This window comes from Crocuta crocuta, unplaced genomic scaffold (assembly GCF_008692635.1).
Source record: "Crocuta crocuta isolate KB4526 unplaced genomic scaffold, BGI_CrCroc_1.0 scaffold190, whole genome shotgun sequence".
Classification (NCBI taxonomy): Eukaryota; Metazoa; Chordata; class Mammalia; order Carnivora; family Hyaenidae; genus Crocuta; species Crocuta crocuta.
The window spans coordinates 4681599-4694221 of NW_027527955.1; the positions used below are offsets into that span (position 1 = coordinate 4681599).

At 34.3% G+C, this 12623-nt stretch overlaps 1 protein-coding gene across 3 annotated transcripts in view; it reads right to left on the bottom strand.

The window, feature by feature from the left end:
* The window catches only part of SPART (spartin), a 24838-nt gene that overhangs the window by 7993 nt on the left and 4222 nt on the right, over positions 1-12623 (bottom strand). For 2 of the 3 annotated variants that reach the window (XM_077752546.1, XM_077752544.1), the window contains exons 3-8: positions 9283-9480; positions 6787-6963; positions 4326-4449; positions 3586-3780; positions 2406-2564; positions 2235-2325 (exon numbers count right to left, since the gene is read on the bottom strand). In XM_077752546.1, the coding sequence (XP_077608672.1) occupies positions 2235-2325; positions 2406-2564; positions 3586-3780; positions 4326-4449; positions 6787-6963; positions 9283-9480 (944 nt within the window). The remainder of the gene's footprint in view (positions 1-2234; positions 2326-2405; positions 2565-3585; positions 3781-4325; positions 4450-6786; positions 6964-9282; positions 9481-12623) is intronic. The other variant, XM_077752545.1, reaches the window with a different exon arrangement.

Here is a 12623-nt window from a genome sequence, read left to right on the forward strand (position 1 = left end):
GTTTCATTTTTGCAGCTTTTTTTCTTAAAAGACAACTTGTACTTCTGGGCCAGATTATTTATAACTATTACAAAACCCTTTATATCCCCTTGCTCCACTCAACTTTCCTAGCCTCTAATTAAATTACTGCTGAGGCCAAAGCAGTCTTATAGTTAGAAATACAAACCTACTTAGCTAAATTCTCATGTTTTTTCACTCCATGAATCTTTGGAGGAACGGATAAAAAGAATAGCAATACATACAATAAAAGAAATAAATTAGCTCAGAGCCGCTGAGAAATAAAATATCTTTTTCATCATACTAAGGGCTCCTCACTAAGGACCAAAAATACAAAATCTACACCAAAACCAAGACAGTTATATGAATCTCTAACTTTTAATAAGGCTCTACTTAATTGTACTTAGGTAACCTTTTTTTTTCATTAAAGAAATGGACAAATCCAATGAAGCATTTCCTACTTCCTAACATGACTACCTAATTATCTCTCCTAACAAATGATACTGATAAACTAAAAATAATTCACTTTTGGCCTAAAAGTACTTTTTGTTTTTTTTTTTACAAATAGTTTATTGTCAAGTTGGTTTCCATATAACACCCAGTGCTCATCCCCACTAGTGCCCTCCTCCATGCACATCTCTCACTTTTGGCCTAAAAGTACTTCTGACTTTCTCTTCCTCTTGCAACAAAAGAAGAAACTATTACTCTAATTACGACTAATCCACCAAAGTAACCTCAGAGCCATAACGTAAAAAGCATTAGAGATCAATGCTGTAAGTGGCAAGAGATAAGACAGAAGACTTGGGTTTTAGATTTCCACCAAAAGAGTTTCAGATCTATTCTGGATTTTCTTCGTCAAATCTTTTAGTCAAATTGACACTCTAAGATGATGTGCCATGTTGCTTTGATTCAAAGGTATGCATGCCCCAGATGGGGATCAAATCAACTCAGGGTGGAAATGTTTTGTTAAGTCAAAAGTAATTTACTATGGTGGAAGGGAATCTAAATGTATGATAGACAGTGGTGGAAAGTAACTCTAGATACTAAACTTGCACTCCCAAGAAGGGCAGGGTTGGTTCAGCACTTCTTTTACACTGCATGACACAGAGATACCTGGCTTACATCCCAGCTCTACTACTTATTAGGGTTATAAACTGAACAAGGTTTAATAGCTCTACACTTTAGCTTCCTCATCTGTAAAAATGGAGATAATAGTGTTAAGAATTAAAGAACATACTGAACACAATATCTGATATGTAAGTATGAACTCAAATGTTGTGAGTGGGTAATTAACACAAATAACCAAAAGCTGAGAACACCATTAATATTCCTTTTTTCTTTCTAAATACGAATTTAATATTGGGCTTTAAATGAATTCAAAGCTAAGAAATCAACTCAGGTCCTTCACATTAAATTTAGTTTTTAGATCTTGATTGTCCTGGGACTTATAAAGGATAAAGAACTCCATTCAAAAGATCCTATTTTAAGTTTTAACCTTTAATAGGTATCAGATTAGCTTAAGCAGATAACTTTTTGTCCACTTCTTAATATATAAAATAGACACACCATCTGTCCATTCCAATAAAAATGAACAGTGGTAGAGTCAAATAAGATATAACAGAATTTAACATTATTTGTGTACTGAAGGGGTTAATATTAACAAGGTACAATAGTTTAATTATAATTCAAGTTTTCCCATCAAAACTACAGGAAACCCTCATCCATCAAGAACATGCAGTAAGGGGCACCTGTGTGGTTTGGTGGGTTAAGCACCCGACTCTTGACTTGGGCTCAGGTCATGATCTCACAGTTCCTGGGTTCAAGCCCCATATTGGGCTCTGTGCTGACAGTGTGGAGCCTGCTTCTCTCCCCCTCTCTCTGCACCTCCCATGCTCTGTATCTCTTCAAATAAACTTTTTTAAAAAATTAAAGAAACAAAAAATAACAAAAGTTATTTTAAAAAAGTACATATAGTTGCTAAGGTGTACAGAAACTCCAGGCTTGTCTTTTTTTAAATGAAACTTATTATTTGTATTATAACCACTGAATAACTATAACCATTAGTAATATGAGGCAAAGTCACAGTAATTCTATTAATTTGCTAAAAACATTATTAAGAAAAACAGTGAAAAAATTTTGTTTTATCAGCTACTCAATGACACAATCATTTTAACTGTCCTGGATTTTTAAAGACGCTGTAAGAGTTTTAGTCACTGAAATTATAAAAGTCAACTTACTTGTATCTGACAGTTTGTACAGTTTCTGCTGAAACGTTGTTAACAATACATTTAGCTGCACATTCCAATCCCTGCCAGACAGTTGAAAATCCTGCAAATATATTTAAAAGTTAAGCAAAATGACAGCTAAAGAAATGGGCCTTCCTAGTTAAATTTCTGGCCCACTGTTACCTTGAACACTACTTGCTGCTACGACCATAGCACCATCCAGGGTAGACTTCCCATTTCTGTCTTTTTTAAGTGATTCTGGAACAAGTTTGCTTCCATGCTTCTTGACATGTGGAGCTAGTTCCTTTCCAACACAATTTGCTACAGTGCAAACTCCATCAACTAACATAACCATAAAAAGAAAAGAAACACTTAGGAAAAAAAATGTATTCTTCCCTTGATTCTACCGTTCTTACTTAGCAAAATTCTTACATGCACATCTAACATTGTTTTACTGCATAATTTACCATTTCTATATATAAGGATGAGAAACAGGGTTGGCTAGTTTTAAACAGACTATTATCTGGTTTAAAGACATGTTTGCAGCATCTGATTATAACTTTGTCTCTTAAGTATAATGTTTTTTATGGCAATTTGCTTAAAAGAAAACTAAGATTGCTGCAGTGTAAAAGCTGTAGGTCCACCTTTCATGTTTTTCAGCTATGTGTGTTTCTATGTTCTCTCAACAAATATCTTACTGAAATAGAAATAAGGTATTTAAGTCTATAAAAAAAAAACAACCAAAATTTGATTCAAAAGAATAATGAATACCAAAAGATAATCTTACTAAATCTAATCATAACCCATTAAAATGATCTGGCCATCTGAAAATATCAAACTTTAAGGCTATGATTCTCAAAGGATCTGGAATAAAAAGCATATTGCTTGGGAAGGCAAACACCAGAATCATTGATTCAGCTTAACTGAAACAATAAAACCCTTTCACTTGACCCTCAACTACTACACACTGAGCTATCCTTAAAAGAAATGTATCATATTCAAGGATATAGCCAATACATTCAGAGCCATTCCTTTTCAAAGGTACAGACACTTCCCTCTCTGACCCATCAAAACAACCCTTTAACCAATATTTCTCAAACTTTAATATACAAATAAAAATCACCTAGGGGTCTTAAAAAATGAAGATTCTGAATTGGTAATGTGTGACAAATGCCTGAAATATTTCTAAGGCTCTCAGATAGGTTGATTTGGCTATAGACCCTGCTAGGAACAGCAAGGTGAAACAGCTTCATCCTAATCCTTTACTCTTAGGGATAACCATATAAATGTGCATTTAGATTAACCCAGATTAAGAGAGCATTTTTAATTTAACTGAAAGTCAAGTCCTCCAAAGTTACTTTACCCAGGAACTGACTGACTTTTGCTGCTCCTCCTGTAGCCTGCTTTGCTATATAAAGTCCCCTGGTCACAGCTGGACTAACTTCCACTGGTTTTTCTTCTGGTTGAATCCGTTCACGGAGTTTAGAAGCGCCTTTCTGGATTGCTTTCCCAGTAAATTCAGCACCTTTGACCAAACCCCAGCTCACCCAGGAAGCACCTTTTTATAGGAAGATTTAAAATTGAACAATTAGAGCTAATTATACCTGTAAACCTTTTAATAAAAAACTTATCAACAGAAAAAAAAAAAAAAGCTAAGAAATTCAATGTTTAGATCCCAAAGATGCCATAAACTTACAAGCCAACTTTACACTTATAATTTTCTGCTTTGCTTCCAAAGATGGATGAATATTTTATAATTTTTTTTGGAGGAAGAGGAAAAGGGAAAAGGGGAGAAAAGAAAGGATTAAAGGGGAATTTCAAAGAGGAAAAGAAAATAACTAATTTTATGTTCAATGCTGTCCTGAGAGTTTGGGGATACCTGAAGTTTTTCACTATCAATTTTCCCAAGAGTAAAACAGAAAAAGGCAAGAAAAAACTTATACCTATAGAATAATATATGATGTTCTAAGAGACTAGTTCCTTCTAAGTATTTACACAATGATCATTTAGAACCAAAATACAAAATTACATTTCTAAGTAGTTTCTTATGGATTCCAAACACTTCACATCATATGGGAAAAAAAGTTAACATTACTGTAATACCTGATAAAATATTTTGAGCCACTTTCTCACTCCATTCGGGTAATTCCTTTGCTTTGTCTTCTGAACCTGGCTCATAGGGTACAATGTGACTCAGATTAACTTCTTCACTTGAACTATCTTTAGCCTAAATAGTAAAAATATTTCAAAATGTAAAACAGTAAAATACTAAGGGAAAAATGGTTAAGTACTTAAAAAAATATTAAGCCAACAAAAACTAGCTATAATTAATATGATTATTTCCACCCAACATAGCTACAAGTACATTTTATATACAATATCACAACTGCCATGAAGCTGAAAACTATATTGGTCTTATATAAGGTCTCACAGATGAATAAGGTTTAAATACCAATATATCTCCGGTATAGCATTTATCAACTCATATTTAAACTGATGAGACTACAGCTTCCTTTATATAGCTATCAGCCTCTTGAGGAGAGTACTCAAGGTACTCAACAAGATTTAAAAGATTTGTTAAAAGACTCAATCAGTAAGGAAGGATGTATCCAAATAAACTGGTTTTGACAGAAATCAAGTAAAGCAAGTAAAAACATATAAACACAAAAATCTATTCCATCTGAATGGAAATGGGGAACATAGAAATACCTGTATTTTGCTAATTTAACAGCTGTTATGAGAGCTAGGGCCAACACCCAACATGTCAAAGCTAAATTTATTCATTCTAAGAACTTAACAAAAGACCTTATAATATAAAATAATATGAAAATCAAACTGCCCAACCAGATTAAGAGAACTTCCCCTAAAATATAAAACGACATTAAAAACAAAACAAAATATATTTATATATGTTGTATATATATAAATATATTTACTTTTTCCTCCTTGTAAGGGAAGGGGAAGAGAATCCTAAGTAAATCCTAAAGACAAAATGAACAACATATTTACAATTTCTATCCTTAATAATGGGCCAATGTCCTAATATATAAAGAGCTCCTGGAAATTGAGAAGAAAAAGACTAGTGACCAGTCATAAAAAACAAAGTACAAAGCTTTTCATTGTATATATGTTTATACAATTTGATTTTTTTAGTTAACAAATTAAATGGTTTAAAAATGGAAGTTTTAAGTAATGTGGAAAACTTCCAAATATACTGTTAAGTAAAAAAGCAAGAAGCAAAACAGTATGTCTCACATACTATATATGTATTTATATATATATGTATGTTATGTATACATATATATATGTATGTAAACATGCACAAAATAAATGTGTATGCATGTATGTTTGAAAATGTAAAATCAGTAAGCAAGAGTAGTAAGAAGCCAGCAGCAATGTGTCTTAGAGCAGGGAGCTAGGTGGCTGAGGGCCAGGGAGACGGACTTACTTTTCCCCTAAGTATATTTTCTACCTTTTGGAATTTTTTTTTGTGCATTAACTTATATAAATTTTTTTAAATAAGTATATTAATTTGAACCATCTTGGATTCCCAATGTCTTTATAAGCTGGTCTAAGACATTCAACATAAACTACAAATAAATGTAGAACATTCGATGGTATGCATTAATTCCAAAGAAAATTATCGAGCACTTAGAATATGGAATACAACAATGAAGGATACAAAACTGTAATTCAATACTCACAGTACTATTTTCTTTTTTCATATATTTGCTTACATTACTACTTCTGCCTAGAATCCCCTTCAATCTGCTATTTGCATGGCAAGCTCTTGCTTACCCTTCAGAACTCATCTTAGCCATAATGCCCTTTCAGGAGAGCCTCTCTTATGGTTTCCCACACCACCACACGCCCATACTTATCAATGAGACTAGGTTGTACGTTAGGTGGTACAATCTAGCCTTCTATATAACCCTACATACTGTCATCTAATGATCACAACTGGATAAAAATGATCTCTTGGCTAATTGTCCTCCTCACTAGAAGGTAAATTCCTTAAGATGAGAAATTTAACTTTTCCACTATGCTTAGCATTCTGGCACTAAACACTTACCGAACTGTATTCCAAATTTACCATTTAGAGAATAGCATATGCTCAGGATCTATGAAATGAAAGAAGGAACTACTAAACATATTTTTAACAATTCATTCTCTTTCCTGACGACCATCCATAAAGAAACAAGACTGTATAAAAATGGCAGTGTAAGGAAAGGCAAACTTAGCCCCAAGACTCTGGTGTATACAGAAAAGTGGAGAACACCACAAAACAAAAAAATGGATTAATGTACATACAAAAAAATCTTTCAAATACTTGAAAAAATCTAACCCCTAAACCACAAAACATGCTTTAAAACAGTGTTAAGTAACAAACACTGTAAAGGAAAATATTAAAGCTGATTCTAATAACTTTTACCAGTGATCACTTTGTGATTCTGCAAGTTGCTCTGCTTAGTAAACAAGGATAAGATCTTATAAATAATTTAAACTGGTGAAAGGTACCATTTGAATAGAATTGACACACATACCTTATTGTTTTTTTACTTACTTTACTTACTTTTTTCCCCCGTTTTCCTTTATGACGCACGTCCTTATTGTCTTGGTCCAATGAAGGACCCGATTGTCTCACATCAGTACCACTGGCTTCCTTCAATTGGTCAGAAGAGCATCTTGCTCTTCCAGGGATTTGGAATTCATTTTCTCCTTCTGCCCGGTTCCAGTTGGCCTAAGGGGTAAAGGATTAAGTTCAAATTCAAATTTTCTCAAATGACTTTCCTCTAAGCTATGCTCTAGTAATGCACTTGTTCAAATATCAGTGTTTGACAGTCTAAATGACCACTTTTGCTTGTTTTTCTTCTATAATTTTGTTTCAGCTCATCATCAAACTTCAATCCTTTAAGTTATTTAGTTTGTAGCATATAGCTTAAAGCAAATTTCCAAAGACAAAGCATAAAAGATAAACTTACAGCAATTATTAGCGTAGGTTATCATTAATTCTGACATAGCTATATTTGAAATTAATTAAATAACAACTCTAAGTTTTAGGAAACAGATACATGTAAGACTAAAGGAGTATAAAGGCAATGAACAAGAGGTGCCTGGTGGCTCAGTCGGTTAAGCGTCCAACTCTTGATTTTGTTTGAGGTCATGATCTCATGGTTCATGAATGTAAGCCCTGTATCAGGCTATGTGCTGATAGTACGGAGCCTGCTTCGGATTCTCTCTCTCTCTGTCCCTCCCCTGCTTGCTCTCTCCCTCTCTCTCAAAAAATAAACTAACTAAATAAATAATAAATAAATAAAAGCAACAAACTCATTTCTGTTTAACCTCTCTGCATTGTTGTAACACTAATTTTGTTTTGTTTGTGTTTTTACTTAAAACTACAGGTATTTTGCTTGGATATACTTTACTGAATAATTACTTGAGTAAAAACAAGTCGAAATTATAGCTACTAACTAACTTTTGTTTACAGTTGGAGTTCTGGGACAATAGAGCAAACTAAAAATGATGTGGTGCAACCAAAAAACACTGAACAGAGAAAAGTAAAGATGTAACCTAAAAGTTGGTTTAATTTCTTTCCTAAAGCCCAGTAATATAGGTCCAGTGAATATAGGGGTAAAGGGACTAAGTGCTCCATAATAGGTCCGAAATAATTAAGAATGTCACTTCACTCAGCTAAGTAAACAGCAAAGCTAAGACTTGAACTCATATCCATTTGGCCACGCTTCTGCCTTTGTAAACTACTCTCTATGAGCACACTAAGACTACACACATTTCTGTATGGGCGTCACATGTTTTGTTAATATACCTTAAATGTTTAGAATTGGCTATGCTAAAGTATATATTGCTTACCAGAACATCTTCATATGTAGTTCATATAACCTAATGCTACAGATGACTCTGACCTTTGGCTTAGATCCTATCAACTGTGATCTTTTCAATATAGGTACAGATCGAAAGAGTATTCTAATTTCTGAAAAAACAGTAACAAAGCTTTCAAGACTGAACTCAAGGGAAACCATTTTGTGAAATCCTCCCTGATCTCCTTCCTGAACTGTGTGTATACTTTTATTTCATCACCTATCATACTATACTGTGGTTATTCAGCAGACTCTAAGTACGTGTGAATAGAAGCTGTTACACTGTATCTTTATAGTCTCTTATTCTGTCTTCCCATCCACCATTTAATACCTAAATAATAGATTCTAAATACACACTGACTAGAGAATAAAAGATTATACTATCATGCTGTCAATCTCCCTCAACTGCCGTAAACTGTCAGCATTCACAATTAAAAGTATTTTTCCCCTCTTGTCCTACATCAGGATGGGCAAGAACACTAAAGAAAGCCTCTCCTTAATACTCTACTTCATCTCTTCATAACAGATCAACATGTAGGCAAAAAAACAAAAACAAAATAGGCTCAATAAGGCAAATCTGCAGGATGACCAAACATATTTTAAATCAGACTTTATTTTCTCTTTATTTGGTTTCACTTATCATGAGAACGAAGATAATTCCCTCAAATAAAACCTGTTTCTTCCTCAAAATGCCAATCATACCCCTAAAATGTCCAATTTAGCCCATATGCTAATGTCAAAATTGCCTTCACTTCACCATTTAGTCCCACTAGCCTATTTTCCCAACTGGGCAGGAAGGCAGTGATGATAAGAAGAGCTAACATTCACAGGATATCACCACTTGCCAGCACTCATGTAAGACAGTACTAACTTTAAATCTTCACCACAGCCCAATGAAGCGGATGATATTATTCTCATTTTATGATAAGGAAACTAAAAAGAAGATCAATAACTTGAGTTAAACAGCTATTAAATGGAAGAGTTCAAATTCAAACCCAGGCAATTTGACCCCAGAGGTCACAATCATTATTTACATCCAATTTCCAATTAATATTTGTGAACATACAAATTATATATGCTCAGTCTCCTAACTCTGATCACATTAGAGTCTATTACAATTTCTCTAAAAGCATAAGTTGCTTATGTTAAAGCAGATTTTCATCCTACAGATGATCATACATTACCTGAAGCCGAAGGTCAGACATTTGTCTTAATAAATCCTCGAAGAGTTCTCTATCATCTTCTGGTAATTCAGAAGACAGGACGACCCCCACAAAGCATCCTGACGCTTGTAACATGGTATCAGGAAACATGTAGGCTCCCACAGTACATTTAAGAACTGGAGATCTATCAGGAACTAGAGGATATAACCAGTCACAAACCTGAAGGGATTAGTTAAAAAAATTAATCAATAGAACTATGTTTTTGCTGATGTTTTAGAATTGTTATACAAGAAAAATAAACATTTCAAAGTTCTAAATGCATTTACAAGGCTTTACAGAATCAACGATTCCCCACTAAAAATTAGCCATTTGCTAGTATGATCTTTGTGTGTATTACTCAGAAGAATTATCCTAAAAATGTTATTGCTCCACTAATTATACAGTCTTGAAATTAAGGACTTTAAATAGCCCACTGTTAACCAATAATGAGTTTATTTTAAATAATGGTCAAAGTAAAGCAAGACTTTATTATTCAAATTAGACACACCTTTGTAGATATACTAAAATCAAACTGTTTTCAAATACATATATTTACTGATTAATCCTCACAACAATTCCATGAAGTTAGTTATTGTCATTTTATGTACAAGAAAACTGAGGCATAGAGAGGTTAATTAAGTTGCTCAGAGTCAACTAAAAAAAGTAGACCTAGGATTTAAACACAAGTGATCTGGCACCAGAGAAGCCAAACAATTGCTTTAATTAGAAACCCAGCTTTCATAATATCTGAATTTTTTTTTTAAGAAATTGACATGACATAGATAGAATAGAATATCAAGTTATGTTTATGGATTTACCTTCTATTATTAAGTTCAATCAAAATGACACAAAGCTGCCCAGTAATATCATCAGATCGTCCACATGCTAAGACTTAAGTTCACTGGATGGGGCACGTGGGTGGCACTCGGTTGAGCATCAGGCTCTTGATTTTGTCTCAGGTCATGATTTCATGGTTCATGGGACTGAGCTCCCTGTTAGGCTCTGCACTGACAGGGCGGATCCTGCCTGGAATCACTCTCTCCCTCCCCCTCTCCCTGGCATGCTCTCTCTCAAAAGAAGTAAACATTAAAAAAAGATTTAGGGGTGCCTGAGGGGCTCAATCGGTTGGGCATCCAACTGGCTCAGGTCATGATCTCACAGTTTGTGAGTTTGAGCCCCGCATTGAGCTCTGTGCTGACAGCCTGGAGCCTACTTCTGATATTATGTCTCCCTCTCTCTCTGCCCCCCTCCCACTCTCTCTCTCTCAAAAATAAATAAATAAACGTTAAAAATGAAAAAAAAAAAGACTTAAGCTTACTTTCTGAAGATCTAAATTCAGAAGAAACTAAGCTTAATCATAATATCCGAATGTATTCATTTCCATTGAGATTACATTCTTTGAGCAAGGAGAATATAATTGCATTGTTCACCCAGGACACATGGTTCTTCCTAATATTGAGAAACTTGGAAAAATAATCTACCATCAAATATTGTATAGTAAATGAGTCAAAGAGCATGGAAGATTTTGTATAAAAAATGAAAAATTCTGGTATATCGCCATCATCTCTGACAAACAGAATATATACCTGCAGGTATCGGATAATCTAAATCTAATTCTTTCTTGAAAGTGATTAACAAACATTTCAAATTCTTTTTATAGATTCTCTTTTTCAGTCATCTCAATTCTTTTTATAGATTCTCTTTTTCAGCCATCTCAAATGCCACTTTCTGTCATTTACAGAAGTCAAAATTTAGAGAAGTCATAAAATTGATTACTGTGTTTTTCAAAGTACGATATATTGCCATGAGTAGTATATGAAATAAATTTAAGTAATATACAGACTATTTGACTAGTAATGTATTTCAATATATATTAACAAAATAACCATCTTCCCCTCAATTTCACAGTTATTATTGGTTAGGATAAAATTAACAAATGAGACATTTAAATTCAAATATTAAGAAAGTTTATAGCAGAGATATGAAATTGACAAAAAAAGTTTTGAAAGTTATACTTAAATAACTACAGTATGGGAAAGTTTTATTTTACAATGTCATGATTTTCCTAAGATTAATTACATTCTGGACACCTTGATTGAAAAGGAGTATCCCCATATCTTCTGAAATGAAACTTTATAGACCTTTCTCAGGGTATATTAAAGATTTGAGGGCTCATCAAACACAAGCTGATTTCACCCAGATTCACTTTCAGAGGGCAACTTATGTCTAAGTGCTAATTAATAGACTACAAATTTAGTACGTTTAAAAGGTATAATAAAACTAAAACCGGTGGGGGGTGAGGGGCCCTAGATGGCTCAGTTGGTTAAGTGTCTGACTTTGGCCTAGGTCATGATCTCCCTGTTCCTGGGTTGCAGCCCCCCATCAAGCTCTGTGCTGATAGCTCAGGGCCTAGAGCCTGTTTCAGATTCTGTGTCTTCTTCTCTATCTCTGCCCCTCCCTCACTCACGCTCTGTCTCTCTCAAAAATAAAAATTAAAAACAAAAAAAACCAAAAATACCCCAACTAACCTAAAACCAGGCATATGGGTGGCTCAGTTGGTTGAGCACCCAATGCTTGGTTTTGGCTCAGGTCATGATTTCATAGTTTGTGGCGGCTCATGTCAGGCTCTGCACTGAAAGTGCGGAGACTTCTTGGGATTCTCTCCCTCCCCGTTCTCTGCCCCTCTCTCATTTGCACACACTCTCTCACAATTAATGTTCAATTTAAATGTCTCATTTGTTAATTTTATCCTAACCAAAGAAAATGAAATCTTTTTCGTGAGAAATGAAAATGAAACTAGTGCTGTAACTGAACCAACCACATCATCTGGACTCTTGACAAAAGGACTTGCTTTGCTCAATCATCTTCCTTCCAAGCAAACTCCTTTGTTATACTCAATGTAAATGGAGTCCTCATTTCTAAAACCCAACTTCCTATACCAATGTCCAATCTTTTAAAAATAGATTGTTACTGTAACATCACCTTCAGAATACTTCATTAATTCTACACTGATGCCCTAATAACCTTTATTTATAGGGCCAGTCTTTACTCTTGGATGAAGAGCATCCTGGTAAATTTATCTGCCTGGAATGTTAAAATGCATGTTAAATTATCATCGGAGTCTCTACTTCTAGACCAAGGTCTCTCGACCTCTGCATGATTAACATTTTGAGTTAGATAATTTTTTTATTGACAGAAGCAATCCTGTTTACATGTTTAGCAGTCCCCCTCGCCTCTACCTACTATTCTCCAGAAGCAGTAGCACAACCTGTCCCCCAGTGTGACAACCAAAAATGTTTCTCCAGGCATTGCAAACATTTCCT